The sequence below is a fragment of the Capra hircus genome, chromosome 3 (genome assembly GCF_001704415.2).
Source record: "Capra hircus breed San Clemente chromosome 3, ASM170441v1, whole genome shotgun sequence".
In the NCBI taxonomy this organism is placed as follows: domain Eukaryota; kingdom Metazoa; phylum Chordata; class Mammalia; order Artiodactyla; family Bovidae; genus Capra; species Capra hircus.
This window is the reverse complement of record NC_030810.1, coordinates 69,862,015-69,889,768: the sequence shown is the minus strand read 5'-3', so window position 1 is coordinate 69,889,768 and position 27,754 is coordinate 69,862,015. Positions and strand designations below refer to the sequence as shown.

At 40.2% G+C, this 27,754-nt stretch overlaps 1 protein-coding gene across 10 annotated transcripts in view; it reads left to right on the top strand.

Moving 5' to 3' along the window:
* EVI5 (ecotropic viral integration site 5) overlaps positions 776-27,754 on the top strand; it is a 224,730-nt gene continuing 197,751 nt past the window's right edge. For 8 of the 10 annotated variants that reach the window (XM_013962629.2, XM_013962628.2, XM_013962627.2 and 5 more), the window contains exon 1: positions 1,827-1,902. In XM_013962629.2, coding sequence (XP_013818083.2) covers positions 1,861-1,902 — 42 coding nt within the window. In that variant the 5' untranslated portion in view covers positions 1,827-1,860. Of the gene's footprint in view, positions 1,343-1,391; positions 1,798-1,826; positions 1,903-27,754 lie in introns of those variants that run through there. The other 2 variants (XM_018045762.1, XM_013962626.2) reach the window with 2 other exon arrangements.

The window sequence follows — 27,754 nt, the reverse complement described above, 5'->3', positions numbered from 1 at the left end:
TACAGGATTTTCTGATAAATGGAATTTAGGAAGGAAAGGTAGATTAACATGGTGTCTCAGCTTTCTTATACAAGATAGATTCAGCTGTGATGAAACTTGGTTGAAATTACTTTAAATAACGTCATAATCTAAAGTTATGCAAAATTTTGCCTCAGATAAAATTTCAAGTTTTTATCTGCGTGGAAGGACATGGCTCTACTTCCTATTTTTTGAACTTCCTAATCTTTCTTTTTTTTTTTTTAAATGGAGAGGTTTTTTTTTTTTTTTTTTTAAATGCTTATTACAGTGGAACCCTATCTGGAAATTATGGTTTTCAATTAGATAATAACCAGGGCTATCTAATTTCTAGGTTCTTTTTTGGGTGCTAATTACTATCCTTTTGTCACTTCTAAATGTCTAATGAAAGTCATTTATATTGCTTTTGTTATTATTATTTTTTGCCTGTTTTTCTGGGATTTGACTGGGATTAGTAGCTTGTTTCTGTTCCTAAGTACTTTCCTTCTAAGAATGTCTTCGTTGATATTGGATGACTGCCCGACTGGACATCACATATTTGTGCCCATGTTCTGCCCACTGCCGGACTCTGCATACCAATGTGTCGAGACGACTGATGGTCGAGGGATTTGCAATCACAAGTGCCATTTACACGTTGTTTTTTTCAGAGTGATCTGGTTGCCTCTCGAGGACGCTCTGGCGGCCGCTGGAAGCTTGCGCGTCTGCATCGCGTGGCCCCAGCCTGGGACCCCTGCGCGTGGGCGGTGCGGCAATGCCAAGCCGGCAGCCTTAATGCTGGGGTCGCTTCGGGCCGGGAGCGGGAACGTTTGGTGCAGCTCTTACAGGCAAGGGGCGGTTCTAGAGACTGGGGAAGTCCGCGGTTTGTGCGTCCGATGGCTGGAGCTTTGAAAGAGAGGCGGAGGAACAAGCGAGAGCTCTCCACCCCCGGTCCCCACTGTCCAATCCCTTCGGCTTCTCCTATTCTCGGCTGGCCGGCCCGACCCCTAACCTGCTCGAACCCATTATGCGGTAGAGACGGCCGGGTCTCTTTAAGGCCCTTGCCGCGCCTGCGCCTTAAGCCTTCCTGACGCGGCCGGGCCGGACCCGGGAGGAGCCGGCGGCGGGCACGCTGGGGGTCGGGTTGTAGCTGAAACCGCGGCGGCTCGGCAAGAGTGGGGTCAGGGTCGGAGGCGGCCCCGAGCTCCTGAGTGAGCGCGGCGCTCGAGAGGAGGCGCAGAGGGCGGCCCGCGAAGCCGGGAGCGAGGCCGAGGCGCTGAGACGCGGCGGCTCGGCTGCCGGCTGGATGGGAAGTTAATGTTTACGACGGAGTCCACCCAACGTTTCCAAGGTGAGGGGCGCCGCGCCAGGCCGGGCGGGCCGGGAGGCCGGGCGGGCCGCGAGCCCGAGTTCCGCGGGACGCACAGCCGGGCCGAGGCGCGGCGAGTCGGGGCCGCCGCTAAACTTGCGGCGCGAGCCGGGCGGGCGCCTCCGGCCCTACTGGGGCCTAAGTTCCCTGTGGCCACCGGGACCCTCCCCACCGCGGTTGCTGCGGAAGAAACTCGCCAGCGGGACTTCCAGTAGATTCCCAGGGAGGTGAAGGGACGAGGCTGCTTCGGGGGCGCTCCCTCGATATCCTGTGGGGCATACTGACTCTTCACCCCCGCCCTCGAGGCCAGGAGTCTGTTCCCTCCTGGGAGACCAGATGGGGCGAGACTGTCTGCGCCTCTTGCGAAGTTGGCGTCTTCGCTTGGCCTCGGGGTTCTGCGTAAGGCCGTGTCTCCAGGCAGGTGATGGGCGAGCCAGGTGTGTTAAATGACGCCCAAGGATGCAGTTGGGAGCGTTTGTAGCCATCACTATAATCACTTTATGACTAGAGGGGCAAGCCTCAAATTAACCACAGAATTTCCGGTAGGTTGGATTGTGGTAGTGTCTGATTTAGAGTTGCTGTGATTTCTTTGTGTTTTTCGTTCTGTCTTTTGGGCATCATCAGCTCAGTTGCCATCCTTTCACTGAAGAGTTAACCAAAACTTTTGGAATGGTTCCTTCACTTTACTCCTGTCTGTCGTTGTTAGAAGTGGTTTCAAAAGGCAGCATTTTCTTGCAGAGATATCTCTTCTGTGGGTTTCAGTGTAGAATAACAGAATTCTTCCATTGGTGAAAGCAATCTGGTGCTTCATGAAAATCAAGAAGTTATCTGTTCGTAGTTTTTACCTTTGTTCTGGACTGAAATGTATTAGTAGCTTTTTTGTTTTGTTTTTCAAAAATGTTATTAATAAAGTTTCTGCAGTTTACCAGACACTCCTATTCTAAAATGCTAGCCTTAAGGTCTCTGAGAAATTTGTGTTAAAGAGGTCTTAGAAAACTTATTGTAATATAACGTGTTTTTCAAAAGTGCCAATCTTGAGTATGCAGGTAAAGACTTTTTACTAAGTGTACTATTACAGGTCAAGAAACAGAACATTGCAGGATTGGGGTATATATCCAGGAGTAGAACTGTTGATTTATGAGGTATGTGAATAATAAAATGTTAGCATTAGATCCAGTTGAACATTTTCCCAAAGTAGTTTTACTTTGGGAATTAGCAGGGAATGGTATTCCATTTACCTCATATCCTTGCTAATGCTTCTCAGTTTTAAAAAATGTTGCTATTTTGGTTGAAGTGCAGTAATATATATGTAGCTTTATTTTACATTTTTCTGGTGATTGTGGTTGAGTACCTTTTGTTGGCCATTTATATGTTGTCTTTTGTGAAGTGCCTGTTAAGTCTTATTATTTTTTAAATTGGTTTGTAATTCTTTATTCAGAATATAAGTTCTGTTTGTGTGTGTGTATGTATATACACATCTATTTCCCGTGAGTCCTTTCTGGACTTAATCATTGTCCACTTTGTATCTTGTCTTTTCAATCTTGATGGCCTTTTTTTTTTTTGAAGAATGAAAATTGCTAATTTTAATGAAATATACTTAATCCTTGTCTTTATGATTACTGTTGTTTGTGACCTATTAAAGAAATCTTTGCTTCGCCTAAGAATGTGGAGATGATTTCTCATGTTACCAAGTATGTGTGCTCAGTTGCTTCAGTTGTGTCCGGCTCTTTGTGACCTTAGCCTATGGACCTTAGCCGATTTGGCTCCTCCGTCCATGGGATTTTCCAGGCAAGAATACTGGAGTGGGTTGCCTTTGCCTGCTCCACCCATGTTACCATACAGAAGTTTTATTTTTACTTTTTACATTTAAGTTGTACGATTTACAGTGAGTTGTAGGTGGATTGTAGGGGTCAAGATTCACTTTTTACCATATGGGTATATATTTGACCCAGCACCATTCACTGAATATATATCATCCCTGCCCCTCTGCACTGTGTGACACTTTTTTGTAAGTTAGGTGAACGTGGAAGTGTGGATCTGTTTCTGAACACTATTCTGTTTCATTGGTCTATTTGTTACCCTTGCACCAATATCACTGTATTAATTGATATAACTTTATAATAAGCCTTGATATGGGTCATTCCTATTTTGTTCTTTAAGATGGTCTGGGCAGTTCTTGGCTCTCAATGTTTCCACATAAATTTCAGAATCTTGTCCATTCATACAGATTTTGGAGATTTGAATTGAATCTATTTATTTGGAGAGAATTCAGTTCTTAACAGAACTGAGTTTTCCAGTTTATGAACATGGTATGTTCTTCCACTTATATCTTTTAAAATTTCTCTAATGTTTTGTAGTTTTCTGTATTAAAGTCTTGCATACCATTTGTTATTTATTTGTAGGTATTTTATATTTTTAATGTTATTGTAAATGATATTTTAAAGCATTTGTGGCCAGTATACAGAAATACAACTGATTTTGGGAGTGAGGGGAGTGGCTCAGAAATTATTTTAAAACAAATCCCAGACATCATTTCATTAATAAATCCTAAATTTTTAATCTCTCTTCAAGACCTAGTCCGGATTACACCTTGTATGTTCTAATTTTCCAAGGTTTTCTAACCTTTTTCTATTTGCATGTTATCTCCAGGGTTTGAGACAAAGGTTTGTACAGTGTTTAATATACCGTGTGAATGTGTTAGGCTCTGGGGATACAAAGCTGATTAAGATGCTGCCCCTGCTTTTAAGGAGTTTAGAGTCTAGGAGGAGTTGGAGAAATTCAAGAAAAGACCTTTATCTTGCTATGATGAAAATTGGTTTGGCTGCATGCAAAAGGGACATTTAAATCAAACTGTGGGGGAGGTAATATGCCTGGCTCCCAGTGTTCTGAGAGCTGGGCAAAGGAAGTGGGCTGTGGGTGGGGGCTGCTATTCACTATACATGCTTCTGCTTTATTCCTTGGCTTTCAGCCTTGAGCCTCTCTCCACTCTTCTTGAGTCTGGAGTCTCTCCAAGTCTGTGTTTCCAGAGAATAAATTTATGAGAGGACGTGAATGGGGGAGAAGGGAAACTGCAGGTCCATATACAGACTTTGTGTGTGTGTGCTCAGTCGTGCCCAACTCTTTGCGACCCCATGGACTGTAGCCCACCAGGCTCCTCCGTCCATGGGATTCTCCAGGCAAGAGTACTGGAGGGGGTTGCCATTTCCTTCTCCTGTGTAATTAACACACAATACAGAGCATAGTGAAAAACCCAGACAATTCCTTCATATTCCTTTCTCCTGTCTTCCCCACTCCCTGCCCAGAGGCAACCCCTATTCTGATTTCTCTCTGCATAGATTAGCATCAGTATTTTCTAAAGTTGCCCAGGTGATTCAAATGTATGGTCAGGATTGAAGCCGTTGGTTTGGGTGGGCTGTTTGAGCCTCTCTCCAGTGTCTGTCTTTCCTTTTGGCCTGATTCTATTTCCCAGAGAGTGTGGAAGTTTTCTGCTTGGAGGCCAGAGGTCTAGTTGCCAGTGGTCTGGGAACTCAGGAAAGGAGAGTCAGGTAATCAGCCATAGAGCATGTAATGTGAAGGGACACATATTGGCTTCATCTTTCACGATGTATGGTTTTACCCGTTTTAGAGACTGAATCCCTAATCTGCTGCCTTACTGAAATTAGATCACTCAGTGGCTTGAAAGAGGAATGCAGGTCTAGGTTTCTAACTATTCGAACAGTTTTCACCCGATCTTTCCTTCTTCAGTCCGCTACTTCTTTGCTCTGGCAGCTCCGGAACCCTTGAGGATTCTGTACTGTCAACTGGGTTTGTTCTTGGTGGTCAGCGCACTGCTATCTTTGCAAACACTACTTGTCTCTGACCAAATCAGTTACCACTCATCCATCTCTCCAGCCTTCAAGGGGTTGTTGCTGTTGTTTGTTCCATTCTCTTGATCCTTATGGTTACTGTCCTAAAAACAACTGCAAAGTTTTCTTTATCCTTGTTTTATTAGAGTTTAGTTGTTGTTTAGTCACAGTACTGTCTAACTCTTCTGCGGTCCCATGAGCTGTAGCCGCCAGGCTCCTCTGTTCATAGGATTTCCCAAATAAGAGTACTGGAGTGGGTTGCCATTTCCTCCTCCAAAGGATCTTCCCAACCCAGGGATCGAACCCACGTCTCCTGCATTGGGAGACACATTCTTTACCACCGAGCCACCAAGGCAGCCCTATTAGGATTCTGGGAGAGAGAATTAGATGTGTGTGATCCATCTGCCATCTTAACCTGGAAGTCCCTCATCTTTCGTCATACAAAAATGTGTTGCCATCTGTCCATCACTGTTGTCTCCTCTCTGTGGGGTTATAGCTTTTAAAGTTTCTTTACTGTTATCTACATAGAATGGTAGGAGGGAGAGCATCTAAATACTGGATCAAACTGTCATTTCCGTAGAAATCCCTAAATTCTTTTGAGACGTATCCTTTGTCCCAGAGTTTTATAATCTCAGGATTGGAAGTGATTTTAAAGATAAGACAGCTTAGTGAGCTATTTGATACTTTCTGTAGTGGGGACTCACATAGAAGAGATGAATGACTGGAGAAATGGAGTGGGCTGTGGATCTCTGCACTGGGTCTGGAAATCCATATGTGCATTAAACATTTAATAGTGAGTGAACAAATAGATCTTGCATATTTGTAACATATAAAAGTTATTAAAAAGTCATGTTGGTTTTGTTATTTTAATCAATAATTCTTAAATCTAGCTATGGTCATGGGGGTACTACTTGCAATTTTTTGTTTTTTGCTTTTGACTGAGTTCTCTGAATATTTATCACATAGGTCACAGCAGTAGCAGGGGTGAGGGAGAGACAGGAGACTCCTTTACCCTTTAGGTAGCTCTTGGAGGTCTGCCAGCCTACGGGGGGTTTCCTTCAGGCCTGCCTTCTGCCAGATGTGCCTCAGGTCTGTCTTGAACTTGATCTGCTTCACTTCCAGGCTGACTTTCCACCGCAGGAATCAGGTCCTCTTGACCAACTTGCAGTGCTTGAGGTGATGTTGGCACATCTTGAGCACATCTTTGCAGTACATCTCAGACCTCCTCACCCCCTCCTGCCTAACCCCTTCCCCAGCCTGGCTGGGCGGACGCTCAGAGTTGGGGTGGACACAGTCCCTGAGGCCCCAGCGTCCATTCTGGGCAGGAGGTAGCAAACGGTCAGCCAGTTCTCCAGGGGCTGATGGATATCTTCCTGGGGACCAGCATCCCCTCAAACTCTGGGTGGACCTGCTGGCCAGGAAGGGAGGCAGCCCCATGTGGGCCTGCTGGTTGCATGCTGTAGTGAGACTGGCAGTCTTGCCTGCCCAGCACCCCTGAGACAGGCCAGGGCTCACTGCAGCCTGCCCCAGGGTACATCCCTGAGCAGCTGGGAGTCAGGTGTGCCAGACGTGGTCTGTGTGTGGCAGCAGCCTCATGTGCTCAGCAGGGCCTTCCTGAGCCTCAGCTTCACCCCGAGGCGCCCACAGTGCGTTGCAGGTGGTATGGGTGCCTTGGCTGTTCCTGGAACCCACAGACTGTGGCCTTACGCTGACCCTCCCCAGATGTGGCCAGGAGACTGACCATTCCACCACCCAGAATTTTTTGTTTTGAAATACAAGATTCTGTACTAGAAAAAGTTGATAAATTGCTAAAGTTGTTGAAATCTTGATAGTTAACTTAAACTGGTAAGTTAATTAGAACTACCCATTAAAACCTCTGTTACTCCTTTAATAACTTTGTTATGCTTTGCACTCTTTTTTTTTCTTTAAAACACTAAGTAGGTTTCCAAATGCTTTTTGAAATAAAAGTTTTTATCATAGAGTTCATGATATGAAAATATTATTCTCAATGTTACTTGCTTTCTGTTAGGCTAAATTTATAAAATTTTATTTGTTTACCCTTCAGTTGTATCCATGTTTCTGGGTTTCAGTGTCTTTTTTTGTTGTTGCTCTTGTTCAGTCGCTCGGTTGTATCCGACTCTTTGCAACCCCATGGACTGCAGCACACCAGGCTTCCCTGTCCTTCACCATCTCCTGGAGTTTGCTCAGACTCATATCCATTGAGTCCATGATGACATCCAACCAGTCTCATCCTCTGTCACCCCCTTCTCTTCCTGCCTTCAGGCTTTCTCAGCATTAAGGTCTTTTCCAGTGAATCAGCTCTTTTCATCAGGTGGCCAGAGTATTGGAGCTTCAGCATCAATCCTTCCAGGGAATTTCAGGGTTGATTTCCTTTAGGATTGACTGGTTTGAGCTCTTTGCTGTCCAAGGGACTCTGAAGAGTCTGTCTCAAGAGTACTGTCTCTGTGCTTCATGAGAGGGTTCCCTGCCTGTGATGTTTGTAGTTTATTAAGTAGCCAAAGACAATATGGCTTTAGTGCTTGTTTATTGTACTTTGTACTAATCCAACCCTCACAGTTGTACTTTGAAAAATGTTCCCTAAAGCTGGTTAAACTGGCTTTTAATCTGGATTTTCATTGTAGGTTTTGGTATTCAGTGTCTTATGAATTTATGATTAGGGCTCTATCTTTAAGGAACTGCTGGCTCCTGTGTTCTTGAAAGGAACCTTGAAAGAGATAGGAACAGAATGGTTTTCTTATGGATCATTGCCCTTCTTGTTTTTCACAAGAAAGTGTAAGCACTGACAGGGAAGTGACCATGGGCATTTTGTCTTACCTTTGAATTGGTGCTCAAATGATTAGTTGCTGTATTCGGCTTGGTACAGTTCTTTTGCCATGTTAAAAATGAATCCAGGGACTTCCCTGGTGGTCTAGTGGTTAAGAATCCATCCTCCAGTGCAGGAGGCACGGATTTTATGCCTGGTCGGGGAACTAAGATCCCACAGGCCATGGGGCAACTAAGCCCACGCACAGCTTCTGCTGACCCTGAGTATCACAACTAGAGAGCCTTTGTGCTGCAACGAAAGACCCGATGCAGCCAAAAATAAATAAATCTTTTAGAAAATGAATGGAGCTTTCTTATAAATTATGCTAGTAAGTTTGTTAGAACAATGTTAACAGATATGGATAAAAGTTTCACTTTAATGAACAATTGTGTTATATGATATTTGAATGAGATACATGAGAGAAAGAAAAATTTAATATATTTGGGTATACTAGAAATCATGATAGTTTAGAAGACTGAGCCAGAATTTGGTGGCGAGAAGATATAAGTAAATTGAAAATGAATCCTAGCTCATGCACCAAGTGTAGTGGCTTTAAATATTTAATTGAAATGCATGTAAGATAGGAGCACAATGTTAAAGACTGAACTTGGCTGCCTTTTTGAAACTGGGGAGAAGCTTCTTTGCCACTGCTGGATGAACAAGGTTATAAATGTTGTCAAGCGTGGTATATTGACATTTAACACACAAGATCAGAAAAATGAATCAGTAGATGATCTAAAAATTTAATGGAGTTATAAACATTGTCAGTAAGTCATTAAGAATCAGCAAAGATAGCATATATATAGCATCCCAAATGTGTCAAGTATAAGGATGGATGTTGGGGTAATTGTGATCAATTCTCCATAGACAGAATCTTTGCTTTCACGGAATTTATAAACCAGAGGAACACACAGTGGCTACAGTCTTGCTTCTTTACTTTCTTTGTGTTTGGCCACACTGCTCAGCTTGTGGGATCTTAGATAGTTCCCCAACCAGTGATCGAACCTGGGCATATGGCACTGAGAATGCCAAGTCGTAACCACTGGACTGCCGGGTAATTTCTGGTGTAGTCTTGTTTCTGAGTGAGGCGATAAATAAAGAAGGGGGGTGATTTAGTGATTGGTTTGTTTTAAATCTTGAGCCTTTTAAAAAAATGAAGTATAATTGATTTTCAATGATGTGTTTCAGGTATACAGCAAAGTGATTCAGTTGTACATATATCCTTTTTCAGATTCTTTTTCTTTATAGGTTATTATAAGATGTTAAATATAGGCCCCTATGCTATATAGTAGGTCTTCATTGTATATATAGTAGTATATATCTGTTAATCCCAGTCTCCTATTTATCCCTCCTTTCCCCCACCTTTTTGCTTTGGTAACCATAAATTTACTTTCTATGTCTGTGAGTCTATTTCTGTTTTGTAAATAAGATCATTTGTATCTTTTCTTTTTTTTGATTCCACATATAAGTGATATCATATATTTGTTTTTCTCTGTCTGATTTACTTCACTTGGTATGATAATCACAGGTCTGTCTGTGTTGCTGCAAATGGAATTATTTTATTCTTTTTTATGTGACTGAATAATATTCCAGTGTGCATGTATATATACCACATCTTTATCCATTCATTTCTGGATGGACATTTAGGTTGTTTCCATGTCTTGGTTATTTTCAGTAGCGCTGCTCTAAATATTGGAGTGCATGTATCTTTTCAAGTTAGAATTTTTGTCTTGTTTGAATATATGTTCAGGAGTGGGATTGTTGGATCAGATGGTGACTCTCCTTTAGTTTTTATAAGGAACATCCAAACTGTTTCCATAGTGGCTGCACCAATTTACATTCCCACCAACAATACAGGAGGGTTCTCTTTTTTCCCACAGCCTCTCCAGTGTTTGTTATTTGTAGACTTTGGTGATGGCTATTCTGACAGCTATGAGGCTTTTATATGGAAAAATGCTGAGTTTTAAAAGTTTTAAATCTTAATATTTGCTTTAGAAATATTTGAGGTGAAGTTTATGTGTAGCGAAATGCTCAGAACTTAACTATAAAGCTGAATGAGTTTTTTAAAAATTGATGTGTAATTGTTTTACAGTGTTGTGTTTTTGCTGTACAGCAATGTGAATCAGCTGTAAGTATACATATACCCCCTCTCTTGAGCCTCCCTCCCATTTCAGCCTCCTAGGTCATCACAGAGCACGGAGCTGAGCTCCCTGTGTTCTGTACGGCAGCTTCACACCAGCTGTCTGTTTTATGCGAGGCAGTGGATAGATGTCAGTGTCCCTCTCTCAGTTTGGCTCACTTGCCCTCTCTTTCCCCTGCTGTGCCCACAAGTCCATTCTCTGCGTCTGCGTCTCTCTTCTTGCTTTGCAGATAGGTTTGTTTATCAGTTTCATTTTTTCTAGTGAATGAGTTTCAATAAATATGTGCTCTTGTGTGACTCTCTGCCTTCCCAATAATCCCACGTAGTTCCTGTAATCAATTCCTGTTCTGATACTACCAGTTTAGTTTTTCTAGGTCTTGAACGTCACCTAATAGAAAAGTAGAATAAGCGTGTATTCTTTTCAGGCTGGCTTCTTTAGTTCAGTGTAATGTCTTTGAAATTCATCCACTGTTGCTCTTATCAGTAGTTCTTTTTTTTTTCCTGTTGCTCGTTGGGGTATATCTGTCGTCTTCCTTTTTTAAAAAAAATTTATTTTTTTTTTTATTGAAGGATAGTTGCTTCAGTAGTTCTTTATAATTGATGTGTAGTAAAACATATGGGCTTCCCTGGTAGCTCTGCTGGTAAAGAATCCGCCTGAAATGCAGGAGACCCCAATTCAATTTCTGGGTCAGGAAGATCCCCTGGAGGAGGGCATGGCATCCCACTCCAGTATTCTTGCTAGGAGAATCCCAGTGGACAGAGGAACTTGGTGGGCTACAGTCAGTGGGGTCACAAAGAGTCAGGTACAGCTGAGCAACTAAGGACAGCACAATACATTATATAACTATAACAGTTTATTTATTCTCCCTTTAGGCTATTGTGAATATAACTGTTATGAACACATAACTGCTAGTCTTCTTGTAGACATACATTTTCATTTCTCTTGTATAAATAACTAATGATGAACTTACTGGCTCATAGGGCAGCTGTATGTTTAACTTTAGAAGACATTGCCAAACAATTTTCCCAAGGGGGTATATCATTTTACATCGCAACCAGCAGCCTATGAAAGATCTACTTGAATGACACATCAGAACTGAGTTTCAGAAAGCCTTTTCTGGCACCGTGGGGTGTGAGACTTGAGATAGGGAGCATGCACAGTGAAGCGCCACAGCTGGAAATTGGTGTATTCCTGTTCTAAGGAACCGATAGGTCAGGAGAGAATCTTATGGACTCTAGAGCCTATGGTGTGTGGGGGGAACATAAAGCAGGGGTCAGGTGATCCCCACATGTCTGCCCATGTGTTAGTCATTCAGTGGTGTCCAACCCTTTGGGACCCCATGGACTGTAGCCCGCCAGGCTCCTCTGTCCACGAGATTCTCCGGACAAGAATACTGGAGTGGGTAGCCATTCTTTTCTCTAGGGGATCTTTCCAATCCAGGTCTCCTGCTTTGCAGGCAGATTCTTTACCATTTAAGCCACCAGGGAAGTGCATATCTGCCATAGGCTGTTGGATATTGGTGCACCGGTCATTAATAAAATGGAGGAGTACATTTTAGAGGGAAGAGGGAGAAATCTGTTTGTAAGTAGTAATTGGGGTAAAAGGAAGTAGATGAGATAGCTGTGTATAAAGAGGAGAAAGCCCAGGATGGAATTGGAATTTTGGGGACCACTGACATGTAAGAAATAAGCTGATGAAGAGAAGTCTGGAAAGGAGCAGGAGGAATTCAGTAACTACTACAGAAGGGACACCGGAAGCAATTTTAACAAACTGAAAGAGTTGAACTTTGAAGAAGGGGGGAGAGGCTTGAATGTTGTTAATGTGAATAAAAAGTGATAATAGCCTTTTTGGAGATTAACTTAAAAATCCATTAAAACTTAAAATATAATGTTATTTGACCAAATAGTTGCACTTTATGGAATAACTTCTAGAGAAACAGACAAATATATAAAGATGTGTTTCAGTTCAGTTCATTCGCTCAGTCGTGTCCAACTCTGCGACCCCATGAATCGCGGCATGCCAGGCCTCCCTGTCCATCACCAAATCCTGGAGTTCACCCAAACTCATGTCTATCGAGTCAGTGATGCCATCCAGCCATCTCATCCCCTGTTGTCCCCTTCTCCTCCTGCCCCCAATCCCTCCCAGCATCAGAGTCTTTTCCAATGAGGCAACTTTTCACATGAGGTGGCCAAAGTATTGGAGTTTCAGCTTTAGCATCAGTCCTTCCAAAGAACACCCAGGGCTGATCTCCTTTAGAATGGACTGGTTGGATCTCCTTGCAGTCCAAGGGACTCTCAAGAGTCTTCTCCAACACCACAGTTCAAAAGCATCAATTCTTTGGCACTCAGCTTTCTTCACAGTCCGACTTTCACATCCATACATGACCACTGGAAAAACCATAGCCTTGACTAGACGGACCTTTGTTGGCAAAGTAATGTCTCTGCTTTTGAATATACTATCTAGGTTGGTCATAACTTTCATTCCAAAGAGTAAGCGTCTTTTAATTTCTATGGTTGCAGTCACCATCTGCAGTGATTTTGGAGCCCCCCAAAATAAAGTCTGCCACTGTTTCCCCATCTATTTGCCATGAAGTGACGGGACCGGATGCCATGATCTTCGTTTTATGAATGTTGAGCTTTAAGCCAACTTTTTCACTCTTGCACTTTCATCAAGAGGCTTTTTAGTTCCTCTTCACTTTCTGCCATTAGGGTGGTGTCATCTGCATATCTGAGGTTATTGATATTTCTCCCGGCAATCTTGATTCCATCTGTGCTTCTTTCAGCTTAGCATTTCTCATGATGTACTCTGCATATAAGTTAAATAAGCAGGGTGACAATATACGGTTTAGAGATATTCTAAACCTCTAGGCACCTAGTAAAGTGTATAGTAATGAAAAACTGAAAACAACCCGAGAATCCATTAATAAAGGATTGGGTAAATAAAATATGGTGCATTCATATGATAAAATGCTATGCAGCTGATGGGATATGTTATACATACACACCATATTCCATCAGCTATATAGCATTTTATAGTATATGCTCACATACACACACATTGTATTAGTTTTCTATCGCTGCTGAAACAAATTAGTACAAACTTAGTGGCTTAAAACAGAAATGTAGTATCTTACAGTTATGGAGGCCAGAAGTCTCAAGTGTTTTACTGGGCTAAAGTCAAGGTATTGACTCTTGCTGGTTACTGAGGTAGAATCCATTTCCTTCCCTTTTCCAGCTGTTAGAGTTGCATTTTGTGTATTCCTTGCATTGCATTCCTTGACCTCTTCCTGCATCTTCAAAGTCAACTGCATTGCATCTTCATGTGGGCCCAACTCAGATAATTCAGGATAATCTCTTCATCACAAAACCTTTCTCTTAATTACCTCTGCAATTTAAGTCCCTTTTGCAATTTAAGATAACATGCCCAGGTTCTGGGTTTTATGATGAGCTCTTTTGTTGTTGTTTAGTTGCTAAATTGTGTCTTGACTCTTTTGCAACCCCATGAACTGGAGCCTGCCGGACTCCTCGGTCCATGGAGTTTCCAGGCAAAAGTATTTGAGTGGGTTCACATTTCCTTCTTCCTGACTTAGGGATTGAACCTGCATCTCCTGCGTTGGCAGGTGAATTCTTTACCACTGAGCTTCTAGGCAAGAATACTGGGGTGGGTTGCCATGCCCTTCTGCTGGGGATCTTCCTGACTGAGGGATCGAATCCAGACCTCCTGCATTGCAGGTGCATTCTTTACCACCTGAGCCACCAGGGAACCCTGAGTTCTTTAGGAGGCTGTTAATTATGCTGTCACATAATACTAACAAAGAAAATCAGGCACATTATGTAAAAATTTCTCAAAAATATATAGTATTTTTTTTTTTTTGGCTGGGCTGAGCAGCATATGGGATCTTAGTTCCCAGACCAGGGATTGAACCCATGTTCCCTACAGTAATAGCTTGGAGTCTTAACCACTGGTCCACCAGGAAAGTCCCCAAGTATGATCTAATTTTTTGTTAACTTAATACATATACCCATATAGTAGCATATGTATAGCAATCTTAATGAATATATACTGTACTGCTAACAGTGGCTGTTTTTGAGAGTGGGATTACAGAGTACTCAAACTTTTCTGTTTTTTTCTATGATAATTTCAGTTCTTAATGAGCATGTATTTACTGATGAGAAAAATAAAAAACAAAAGGAAAGAGTATTGTGTGGGTCACATGTTACAGAGAGATCTGCAAGTAAGATGAAGATTGTAAATCATGTACTGAATTTAGCGCAAAGAGGCTGTTGGTGAGTGACTTTGATAAGTGTGGTTTTAGTAAAATGGTATGGTGGAAACCACATTGCAGTGAAAAAGTGGGAGATGAAGTAGGGAAGAATGAAAATTAAACGTGTGTCCAGTTGCTTAGCTGTGGGGGAGGGACAGTACTGTGAGACAGGGGGTATTTAGTGGGATGTAAGATCCAGTGAGAGTTCTCAATATGGCAGAGCAGCCTCTGTAAAAGATGAGAGCAGAAACTGGAAGAAGAGACAGACTGCCTCCTGAGTTCCAGGACGAGAACAGGAGGCCTGTCTTCTGACTTTAGACAGAAACCCTACATCTCTGTGGCTTGTGAGACTAGAGAGGTATGGATATGGTAGTAGTTAAGTTTATAACATTTTTGTTTTCTTTAACATTATCAGATTAAAAAAAAAAAATCTCTCGTAGTCCTAAATGTTCCTCTGGCATCTTGTTAAAGTCTCAAGTTATTGTGTACCTGGGTTAATTTACTCGAGTACTTGCTAATGTACTCCCACTTTGTTGGTTTGTCCTAGAACTTCTGATTGTTTCTGTAGCCTCATAGTGTATATGAGGTTCAGGGAATGAGACCTAGGTTTTCTAGTGCAGTGTTTTGGGGATTCCCCCTACTCCCTTACCCCTTTGTTATTGAAACTAATAATACACAAAAATCTGCTGGTATGAGCTGATCGATTTTCTTTTGGCTCTACAATGTCTGAACAGAAAGGCATTGGAGATACCATTCACCCCAACCTTTTTTTTTTTTAAGTTGTGACAAGGAAACAAGGATTAAAAACACTTTAACTTGTGAAGGCCCTGTGGCTTTGGTTGCTTGCATGCTTAGAAGGCCCTATGCACTTTGTCAGTAAAATGTGGTGCTTTTACCTTGCTGAAATGCTGAGGACCTTTCAAAAAATCATTTCATTGTTACCTTATTTCTGCAAGGATTTCTTGAGTTTTCATGTGTCCTTCTATCCAATTTCAATTAACATACATTTTCCACTTCTTATTTCAATCAGTTTTTTTAAACCAGTATCAGTGTAATTAAATTAATTTAAATGGCAATTTAAAATATTTTTTAGGCCTTGCCATGATCTGTGCATTATTTGCCTGTTTTGGAGAATTATGTTACAGATTTTTATTGACATTTTAGGATTTTTCAAAACAGTGGTAATTCATTTTTTATTTCACCCTCGGTATGGAGTGATAGTGCTTAACACACTTTTTTTTTCACACTTCTTGACATATTGTGTACATTAAATAAAAGATTCATGTAATGTGTGATATAGTTTAAGAGATACTTGCTCTGAATTTGTGCTTTTTTCATACTAGATGGAAGCATAAGAAAAAAGATATTTTAGTACTCTTGCTGCTGCCAGGAAAAAATTGTGTGTGCGGATATGCTTTTTTTTAAAAAACAATTTTGTGTTTGTAACAATAGAAGGTCGAGGTTGGGAACAGGCTTATTAGCTCTTTACTCATGAACTTGAACACCTTGGCTATAGAAATTTTAGGTTCAGCTCACAATGGCCAAATTTTAGTTATCTAGTATTCTTATCAGTGTATTTTACATAGCACTCTCTTCCAGTTTTAGTGCAAAAGTATTGATGGAGAAATTATATCAGTAGTTTGGTAATACAGTAAAAATATTTCACATAATAGCAATTGCCTTTTCTTTGGAGGAAAGCAGCAGTAGTTTTTATTGAAGCAAGTGAAGTTCTGTTTCAGGAAGAATTTCGTTATGATATGAATTGATGGCCAGAGGGGAACAAAGTGGCATAATGTAGAAAGTGTGTGTTAGTCGCTCAGTCATGTCTGACTCTTTGCAACTCCAGGGTCTGTCCATGGAATTCTCCAGGCAAGGATACTGGAGTGGGCTGCCATTCTCTTCTCCAGGGCATCTTTCCAACCCAGGGATCGAACCTGGGTCTTCTGCATTGCAGGCAGATTCTTTACCATCTGAGTAAAAAGAGCAAGCGTTTTGCTTTGTCATTTTCCTTCTTCTTTTAACCTGTCTGGGTCTGTTTCTTTATCAGAAGAATGTGTGTTTTCGTATTTACCATGCAATATTGTTCATGAGGAATGGAAATAATAAATGTAAAGTATCTGGAACAGTGCTTGGCCTGTGTTTTGTGCTCAATATAAATAGCTGTTATGATTTTGTGATTATCAGTTTCATAAAGGAAGTTTAAAAGAATGCAGAAAGCATGAATGGAATTGACTGTAAAATATAAGGAAGACCCTTCTGATAGCAGGGTTGGTTTCAGTTTTGTGTTCAGTTTTGAATTACCAGAATGTCTCAAGTGGATTGCCAGAACTACCTGTGAGTTAGTTTTTTCCTGTCAGTCTGAGGAATTAATGCTGTACCTCATAAAGTTGTTTGATGCATTGTATATACTTAAAAATACTGATTATCTTATTTGAATGGTTTTGCCTGTAGCAGGCAAGATTCTAGTTTTATATACTTTTTAAAATAGGTTGTGTCTGCCGAAGTATATAGCATTAAATAAGTCATTTTTAAGCATGAACAAAATTTAATTCAGATCCATAGCTCATGGTAATTTTTGTTTTATGATCAAGGTGATTTAAAAGGCCACTATTTTTTCTTAAAAAACCTAGCAATGACTATCCTGAATGTATGAAAACTCTTAATACTAGGTAGTAGGTGAAATGTCCAGTTAAAAGATTTCATTAAATCTTTGAATAAAATTGAACTTGAATAGCTCTTAGGTTTCAAAGACTTAAACAAATGCTAATTCCTTAAGATAACTAAGTACTATGTCTGGTACAGTTTTGTATGTTTAAAACATTTAAAATGCTAAACTTAGGACCTTATTCACGTGTAATGCTTCAATCAGATAGTCTCTAAATATCGGCAGTACTCAGGTGTTTTGAATGGTTGGAAAAGTGTGTGAACCTTGTATGTAGTTTAAGGCATTTCTGAGCTGTGGCAGTCCATAGAGTTAAGGGCATTTGGTTAGCTAGAGAATAGTGCATGCAGTTCTTTAAAGCTGAGTATAGATACAGATTTGCAGCTATTAAACCATGAGCTTATACTTTCAGAGCATCCAACAATACTGACATTTTATGTTTAGAAGATTTTTAGAAAACTTATAATTTATAAACAAGTTAGATTAGTTGCAGTTGAATGTTTCTGTTCCCCTTAAATTTCCTTTTATCTGTTTCAGGCATGTAATTGTGATGTGGTTGCCGATGGTTGCTTTTCACTGTTCATTTTCTTTTCTTTCTTTCCTTCTTTTTCTTTAGAAATTACTGCTGTAGCTTACAAAGTGGGATGGTTTTCTTTTGTGCAAAATGTTAAAGTCAGGAAAATGTCAAATATTTCTGCAGTTATGCAGATCTGTTTACACTTACTATAAAAATTATAAAAGGTTTTTGTTGATATTCTTGAGACTTTTTTTACACTAGTATTATACATTGATATAAAAGATAAAATACAGTCAATAATACGCTCTTGTCAAAGGAAGTAGGAGTTTTGTGATACATTGACAGTTTATTTTCAAATATAGTTTCCATCTCGATATTTTAGTTAATTGAATCTCTTATAAGTAATCAGATTGGTTTGGGGCAGGTCCTGTCTGTCTGGCAAAATCCTTAGAGTCATGACATGTTCTGATGTGCTGTGTTTTTACTTTTATGCTCTTCTGTTAGTTTAGCTCACCTTCTGTTCAATGATTTACACTTGTGAAGACGTTTTGGTTTTTAGGGCTGAATGTTTAGTATCCTGGCTCCATCACTTATTAGCTAATGGCTTCTTGGGCCAGTTGTTTAATCTCTATCAGTCAGTTCAGTTCAGTTTCTCAGTCGTGTCCAACTGTGACACCATGGACTGCTGCACGCCAGGCCTCCCTGTCCATCACCAGCTCTTGGAGTTTACTCAAACTCATGTCCATTGAGTCAGTGATGCCATCCAACCATCTCATCCTCTGTCATCCCCTTCTCCTCTTGCCTTCAATCTTTCACAGTATCAGGGTCTTTTCAAATGAGTCAGTAGTTCGTATCAGATGGCCAAAGTATTGGAGTTTCAGCTTTAACATCAATCCTTCCAATCAATATTCAGGACTGATTTCCTTTAGGTTGGACTGGTTGGATCTCCTTGCAGTCCAGGGGACTCTTAAGAGTCTTCTCCAACACCGCAGTTCAAAAGCATCAGTTCTTCGGTGCACAGCTTTCCTTATGGTCCAACTCTCACATCCATACATGACTGCTGGAAAAACCATAGCTTTGACTGGATGGACCTTTGTTGGCAAAGTAGTGTCTCTGCTTTTTAATCTGCTGTCTAAGTTGATCATAACTTTTCTTCCAAGGAACAAGCGTCTTTTAATTTCATGGCTGCAGTCACCATCTGCAGTGATTTTGGAGCCCCCCAAAATAAAGTTTAACTTCTGTAAACTTCAGTAAAATCTGTATCTGGATTATCGTGAGGATTAAATAAGATAATGAATGTAAGTCTTGTCATAGTGCCTGGTAACGTAGTAAAATATACAGCAGCGATAATATATCACTGTGTGCAAATTTTCTGTTTCTTTTTTTAAAATTATAGTTGATTTACAATGTCATGTTAGTTGCAAGTTTTCTTTTCTGAAACTTTGCCCTAGAGGTAGGAAGGACCAGAGAGAGATGAATATATGCTGTATGCATATTGAAAATAAATTAACTCAAGAGAAATTTGTCATATAGACATCTAAAGGAAGAAGACTTGTCAGCAGTGTTACCCTTTTTTCTGTTTTTTGCCCCTTTCAGTGTAATTTCTGTTTGCTATTTTTTTCTATTCTTATTGAAGTCAGTGTTTTTTATCTTTCTCTTCTTCCATCTGACAACTGTTAAATAAGTGAAAGACATAATTTGAAATTATTCTTTGAAGATATTTATAGATTTTTTAAGATCTGTACTCCATATTTATTGATAATACTCAAAACATGCAAAACATTGCTGTTTATAATGTTGTTTATTCCCACATTTACAGAGCTGGAATAATACTTCCTTAGGACCTGCTTAAAGACTGAAGATAGATATTATATTTGTGTCAACTTTAAATCCTATTGGAATAATACTGAGTATAAATATATATATATTTTGCTTTCTACATGTTTTTCAGTTGTATATCAAGTTCTTTTATGGGTTCAGAATTTCTAGTACTTTGAAGAATAATGATGTGTACAGATCACAAATTGATTATTTTTTATATTTACATTGGCATAGACCATTTTGAAATTTGAGCATATATTTTAGGTGTATTTCTAAGTTTGATACATTGCTGTTTATTTTGGAAGCAAAGATGAAAAGACCACTCTGGACCCATTTGGCAATACACACAGACAAATACCCACTTAAAAAGTATGATACTATAAGTTAGTGAACTCTGGGTTTGCAATCTTGTTAAGCAGTCAGAGTTGTAGTTTAAATAATAGTCCTAGAGGTCCAATTGCCTATCATTCAGGTACTGGCCAATTTCTCCATAAGTTCATATAAAACTTACTGAAACTTGAGATGTTTCTAATAGTCCATTTCAGACTTGAGTATGAATACTTTAAAAAATATGGTGTAGTTGGAGGAGCTCAGAGAGCTATAGAATTTGTCATCTATTTTTTAACCAATTTTTGTTGTTGAGTTTCTGATATGTACCAGGTGCTGTGCTAGGCATTACAGAGGGCAAGTAATACTTTGGTCAGAACAAAAAGGAGATGCCTTCTCAATAGTGCTCCTAACCTCAATCCTGACCTCAGTAATGATTTCTTAATATGTTATTTCAGTATTGTTGCTCTCTCTCTTTTGTTTCCTTCTTGCAAATATATTTTTCAGATTAGAACATATATAGTTGTCATGATTGGAGAAGGCAATGGCAACCCACTCCAGGACCCTTGCCTGGAAAATCCCATCGGCGGAGGGGCCTGGTGGGCTGCAGTCCATGGGGTCGTGAAAAGTCGGACACAACTGAGCAACTTCCCTTTCACTTTTCACTTTCATGCATTGGAGAAGGAAATGGCAACCCACTCCAGTGTTCTTGCCTGGAGAATCCCAGGGACGGGGAAGCCTGGTGGGCTTCCGTCTATGGGGTCACACAGAGTCGGACAAGACTGAAGTGACTTAGCAGCAGCAGTAGTCTGTCATGATAGAGGAGTCTAAAAAATGATTTCCCCTCAATAATGCAAATAATACATATCTGTTTAGGAAAATTTGGAAAAATCAGAAGTATAGATAATTTTGAAACCATAAAGTTGGGACTTCCTCAGTGGTCCAGTGGTTAAGACTCTGCACTTGCACTGCAGGGATTCTCTGCCTGGTCAGGGAACCAAGATCCTGCATGCCATGTGGTGCAGCTGAAAAAAATATCCGTGAAGTTAATGTCTTATATTCTGTTCAATTCTGTTGTGGTAATTGCTGTTGGCAGCTTCTGTTGCTGTTTTCCTTTAGCCAGAGCAGACTATTAAAGGTCTGTTTGGCATTTGTATGCCATGTTCATAGCAGCATTATTCACAATAACACAAAGTTGGCAACAACCCACATGTCCATCAATAGAAGAAGGGATAAACATTAGATGAGTAGAGTTCTTTCCTTCCTCTCTCCCTCCCTTCTCTCTCCTTCCACCTCCCCACAACCCTTCCTCCTTCCATACCTTCCTTTCTCTCTCCAGTTTTTCATGCCCTGAGTTTCTATTCTAGCACCATGAAGAATGAGAAAAGTATATATAATAGAATATTGTTCAGTCATAAAAAGAAATGAAGTTCTGATACATGCTGCCGTGTGGATGAACCTTGAAAACTTTATGCTGAATGAAATAAGCCAAGACACAAAAGGACAAATATTATATGTATTGTTTACTGTTGTTTAGTCACTAAGTCATATCTGACTCTTTGTGATCCTATGGACTGTAGCCTACCAGGCTCCTCTGTCCATGGGATTTTCCAGGCAAGAATACTGGAGTGGGTTGTCATTTCCTCCTCCAGATTGTATGTATCAATATGATTCTATTTGTATTTCTAGAATAGTTAAATTCACAAAGTCAGACAGTAGATTAGAGGTTACCTGAGGCTATGGAGAAAGAGGAATGGTAGTTTCTGTTTGGTAAAGAAAATGTTTTGGAAATAGACAGTGGTGATAGTTGTACCTCATTGTGCATATAATTAATTCCAGTGAATTGCACACTTAAAAATTGTTACAACGGTGGGTTTTTATGTCCTGTATATTTTACCCTAGTTAGGAAACAGTCTGTTTGGAAACTGTGAGAGCCTTGTGGCTAGTTCACAGTTTTACTTCTTAGTAAGGCTAGGGTCTCATTCATGCTTCTTCATGCTTCCCTTCTTCATGCTCCATCGTTTTTGAAAAAAAAGACTAGCACTGATTGAGTGGTGATATTATGGATAATTTTTCTTCATGGTTTTTTCATTTTTTTGTAAATATGGATCACAAATGAAAATATTCATAAACGAGACTTATTTTAAAAACAAATAAAAAAATCAGAAAATATTTATCTTCTTTGTCTTATTACATAGTATTCTTTCTTTTAACCTTTATTTCTTCTTGATCATTTCACTTTCACTTCTTCACTGTTTTTGGATGTATGTATCATTCTGTAATTTTATAGTTTTTAGTATAACTAAATTGGAGATAATTGGAAAAGGAAAGGATTCTTCACATCCCCACAATTCACTACTATATCATTGAGTTTCTTGGTTTTAATTTTAATATATTTTCTTCTATTCTCTTCTTTGCTTATGTCTTTGTCCTTATGAAAATTTATGTATAATTTGAGTTCCTTTTTCACTTTTTGCTACATTAGCATTCTGCATGTGGTCTGCCTTGTCTTCCTAACCATCTTTTTTTCCCCTAACCATCTTTTTAAAATAAAGTTACAACTTCCAGTTTCTGCAGTCAAATGCTCCACCCCTGAGCTGTACCCCGCTAATTTCCAGTTTCTGGTTCAGCATGGAAATTGCCACTTCCCCTTAACAACAGGTGAAAAACTAAACAAAGTGAAAAATCAGTGATTCTTAAATTCACAAAAAGTGAGGCCACAAGACAGAGCACTGCCCGCGAAGTTGGAGAAACACAGAGGTAGATACGGAGAATTACAACTTACTGGAGAGAAACCTGTGAGTTTGAACCTCTGTGGGAACTGGTGGTAGGGAAGGGAAGCCTGAACTAAAACTGATGAATTGCTGCAGGCTCAGTGTGAACAGGTCTGAGAGATAAAAACTCCAAGGGGACCCAGTCTTTGGTGCCCCAACACTTTTGTGAATTTTGCCTCCAGGAGCTTAGCCAGGTTTTCATAGTGAATATGAGAAAAAAATCCCCTCTTGCTTCCAGCTGGAGGAAAAGAAAAGGAAATGTTTAGAAATATACCAGAATATTCTTTTCTTAACAACATCTGCCCTCAGGAGAAAGTGTTTAACCAGAGCCTCATCTCCTGGAGTTTGATCAGGGCCTAACTGACCTGGGGGAAATAAACAGCTCTGGCCTTGTCTGGCCATTTTGTCTCACATAAAGGGAGGGAAGTGATGGGAGAGGGAGATGACTGAGTGGCACATGTAAAGTTCAAAGTTCAGAGTTCAGAGATACAGGCTCACTGAGAGACTAAGATCTAATCATAGGACTATAAAATGCTTCCCTTCCCTCCACACTGTACTACCACATTGTTAATAAAGGCCTATTTACAGTAGTTCCTTTTACCTAGTACATCATATCTATAAAGCAGTTATAAGACACTAAAGATGAAAAACAATTTGAAGAGACAGTGCAAGCATTAGAACCAGACTCAGATATGGTAAGGATGTTGGAATTATCAGACAAAAGATTTTAAAGCAACTGTGATTAAGATGCTAAGGCCTCTAATGGGTAAAGTACATAGCTGACACGATAGATGGGCAATATTAGGAGAGGGTGGAAATTATAAGAAGGAAACCAAAAATAAATGGTAGAGATCAAAAACACTGTAACAGAAATGAAGAATGTATTTGGTTCAGCTTATATTAGACTGGATATGCCTCAGGAAAGAATCTCTGAGTTTAAGAATAGCTAGGTAGAAACCACCAAAACTGAAAGGCAAAGAGGAAAAGTGACTAAAAAAATAGAATATCCAGTAATTGTGGGATAACTGCAAAAGGTATAACACATGTGTAATGGGAATTCCAGAAGGAAAGGAAAGAGAAAAGAACAGAAGAAATAATTGAAGCAATAATGACTGAGAATCGCCCTAGATTAATGTTGCATACCAAATCATAGATCCAGGAAACTCAAAATGAAGCAGGATAGGTGCCCAGAAAACTACATAGGCATATCATTTTCAAACTACAGAAAATCAAAGATTAAGAAAAAAGAAATCCTGAAAGAAGCCAGAGCAAAAAAACACCTTACCTATAGAGAAGCAATTTTAAGAGTTAGATCCAACTTCTCAGGAATCACATGATCAAGAAGGGAACAGAGCGAAATACTTAAAAGTGCTGAGAAGAATTCTGTGCTTTGCAGTATTATTCTTCAAAAGTGGGGGAAAAATAAAGATTTTCTCAGTCAAACAAAAATTAAGGGTATTTGTTGCCAGTAGAGCTGCCTTGCAAGAAATGTTAAAAATAAGTTCTTTACAGAGAAGGAAAGTAATGTAGATCAGAACCTCAGACCTTACTTCCTTACATAAAGCAAAGAAGGGTCATGAAAAAGGAATAAGTGAAGGTAAAATAAAAACTTTAATTTTTTTGTTATCATTGACCTAATAGATAAGTTTGTTCAAGATAATGTCAGTAGTGTGTTTCATTATATATTCTTACATATATATATATATACACACACACATGTATGCTATGCATCAGTTCAGTCGCTCAGTCGTGTCCAACTCTGCGACCCCATGAATCGCAGCACGCCAGACCTCCCTGTATATCACCATCTCCCGGAGTTCACTCAGACTCCCGGAGTTCACTCAGACTCACGTCCGTCGAGTCAGTGATACCATCCAGCCATCTCATCCTCGGTCGTCCCCTTCTCCTCCTGCCCCCAATCCCTCCCAGCATCAGAGTCTTTTCTAGTGAGTCAACTCTTCTCATCAGGTGGCCAAAGTACTGGAGTTTCAGCTTCAGCATCATTCCTTCCAAAGAAATCCCAGGGTGGATCTCCTTCAGAATGGACTGGTTGGACCTCTTTGCAGTCCAAGGGACTCTCAAGAGTCTTCTCCAGCACCACAGTTCAAAAGCATCAATTCTTTGGTGCTCAGCCTTCTTCACAGTCCAACTCTCACATCCATACATGACCACAGGAAAAACCATAGCCTTGACTAGACGGACCTTAGTCAGCAAAGTAATGTCTCTGCTTTTGAATATACTATCTAGGTTGGTTATAACTTTTCTTCCAAAGAGTAAGCGTCTTTTAATTTCATGGCTGCAGTCACCATCTGCAGTGATTTTGGAGCCCCCAAAAATAAAGTCTGACACTGTTTTTACTGTTTCCCCATCTATTTCCCATGAAGTGATGGGACTGGATGCCATGATCTTCGTTTTCTGAATGTTGAGCTTTAAGCCAACTTTTTCGCTCTCCTCTTGCACTTTCATCAAGAGGCTTTTTAGTTTCTCTTCACTTTCTGCCATAAGTGTGGTGTCATCTGCATATCTGAGGTTATTAAAATTTCTCCCGGCAATCTTGATTCCAGCTTGTGTTTCTTCCAGTCCAGCATTTCTCATGATGTACTCTGCATGTAAGTTAAATAAGCAGGGTGACAATATACAGCCTTGACATACTCCTTTCCCTATTTGGAACCAGTCTGTTGTTCCATGTCCAGTTCTAACTGTTGCTTCCTGACCTGCATACAGATTTCTTAAGAGGCAGGTCAGGTGCTCTGGTATTCCCATCTCTTTCAGAATTTTCCACAGTCTGTTGTGATCCACACAGTCAAAGGCTTTAGCATAGTCAGTAAAGCAGAAATAGATGTTTTTCTGGAACTCTCTTGCTTTTTCCATGATCCAGTGGGGATGTTGGCAATTTGATCTCTGGTTCCTCTGCCTTTTCTAAAACCAGCTTGAACATCAGGGAGTTCATGGTTCACGTATTGCTGAAGCCTGGCTTGGAGAATTTCGAGCATTACTTTACTAGCATGTGAGATGAGTGCAATTGTGCGATAGTTTGAGTATTCTTTGGCATTGCCTTTCTTTGGGACTGGAATGAAAACTGACCTTTTCCAGTCCTGTGGCCACTGCTGAGTTTTCCAAATGTGCTGGCATATTGAGTGCAACATTTTCACAGCATCATCTTTCAGGATTTGAAACAGCTCAAGTGGAATTCCATCACCTCCACTAGCTTTGTTCGTAGTGATGCTTTCTAAGGCCCACTTGACTTCACTTTCCAAGATGTCTGGCTCTAGATTAGTGATCACATCATCATGATTATCTGGGTTGTGAAGATCTTTTTTGTACAGTTCTTCTGTGTATTCTTGCCACCTCTTCTTAATATCTTCTGCTTCTGTTAGGTCCATCCCATTTCTGTCCTTTATCGAGCCCATCTTTGCATGAAATGTTCTCTTGGTGTCTCTAATTTTCTTGAAGAGATCTCTAGTCTTTCCCATTCTGTTGTTTTCCTCTATTTTTTACATTGATCGCTGAAGAACGCTTTCTTATCTCTCCTTGCTATTCTTTGGAACTCTGCATTCAAATGGGTGTATCTTTCCTTTTCTCCTTTGCTTTTCGCCTCTCTTCTTTTCACAGCTATTTGTAAGGCCTCCCCAGACAGCCATTTTGCTTTTTGGCATTTCTTTTCCGTGGGGATGGTCTTGATCCCTGTCTCCTGTACAATGTCACGAACCTCATTCCATAGTTCATCAGGCACTCTATCTATCAGATCTAGGCCCTTAAATCTATTTCTTACTTCTACTGTATAATCATAAGGGATTTGATTTAAGTCATACCTGAATGGTCTAGTGGTTTTCCCTACTTTCCTCAATTTAAGTCTGAATTTGGCAATAAGGAGTTCATGATCGGAGCCACAGTCAGCTCCTGGTCTTGTTCTTGTTGACTGTACAGAGCTTCTCCATCTTTGGCTGCATAGAAGCGTGGTCCACTGACAGAGCGTGGTCCACTGGAGAAGGGAATGGCAAGCCACTTCAGTATTCTTGCCTTGAGAACCCCATGAACAGTATGAAAAGGCAAAATGATAGGATACAGAAAGAGGAACTCCCCAGATCATTAGGGGCCCGATATGCTACTGGAGATCAGTGGAGAAATAACTCCAGAAAGAATGAAGGGATGAAGCCAAAGCAAAAACAATACCCAGTTGTGGATGTGACTGGTGATAGAAGCAAGGTCCGATGCTGTAAAGAGCAATATTGCATAGGAACCTGGAATGTCAGGTCCATGAATCAAGGCAAATTGGAAGTGGTCAAACAAGAGATGGCAAGGGTGAACGTCGACATTCTAGGAATCAGCGAACTAAAATGGACTGGAATGGGTGAATTTAACTCAGATGACCATTATATCTACTATTGCGGGCAGGAATCCCTCAGAAGAAATGGAGTAGCCATCATGGTCAACAAGAGTGTCTGAAATGCAGTACTTGGATGCAATCTCAGAAATGACAGAATGATCTCTGTTCGTCTCCAAGGCAAACCATTCAATATCACAGTTATCCAAGTCTATGCCCCAGCCAGTAACGCTGAAGAAACTGAATTTGAACGGTTCTATGAAGACCTACACGACCTTTTAGAACTAACACCCAAAAAAGATGTCCTTTTCATTATAGGGGACTGGAATGCAAAAGTAGGAAGTCAAGAAACACCTGGAGTAACAGGCAAATTTGGCCTTGGAATGTGGAATGAAGCAGGGCAAAGACTAGTAGAGTTTTGCCAAGAAAATGCACTGGTCATAGCACACACCCTCTTCCAACAACACAAGAGAAGACTCTGCACATGGAGATCACCAGATGCTATGCATAAGTGCAATGAATAATACCAATGAAACATGGGCATGGGGGGAGGGGAGGATTTAGGATTATTTCCATATCATAAGGTTCTGTAATTGGGTAACCACTAAAAAATGTATAAAGGAAAAAATATAACCAATATACTAAGAAAGGAGAGAAAATAGAATCATATAAAGTTTTTCTTAAAACCATGAAAGTCAGAAAAAGAATAGAAGACAAAAATAGCAACAAAGAACAAGGAAGCAAACAATAACAAATTTGGTAGGTATTAGTCCAACTGTATCAGTAATCCCTTTGAATATCAGTAGTATAAATGCACAAATTAAAAGATAGAGATTGTTAGAGCAGATAAAAAATAAGATTCAGCTATGTTGTCTATAGGAAATCCTCTTTAAAT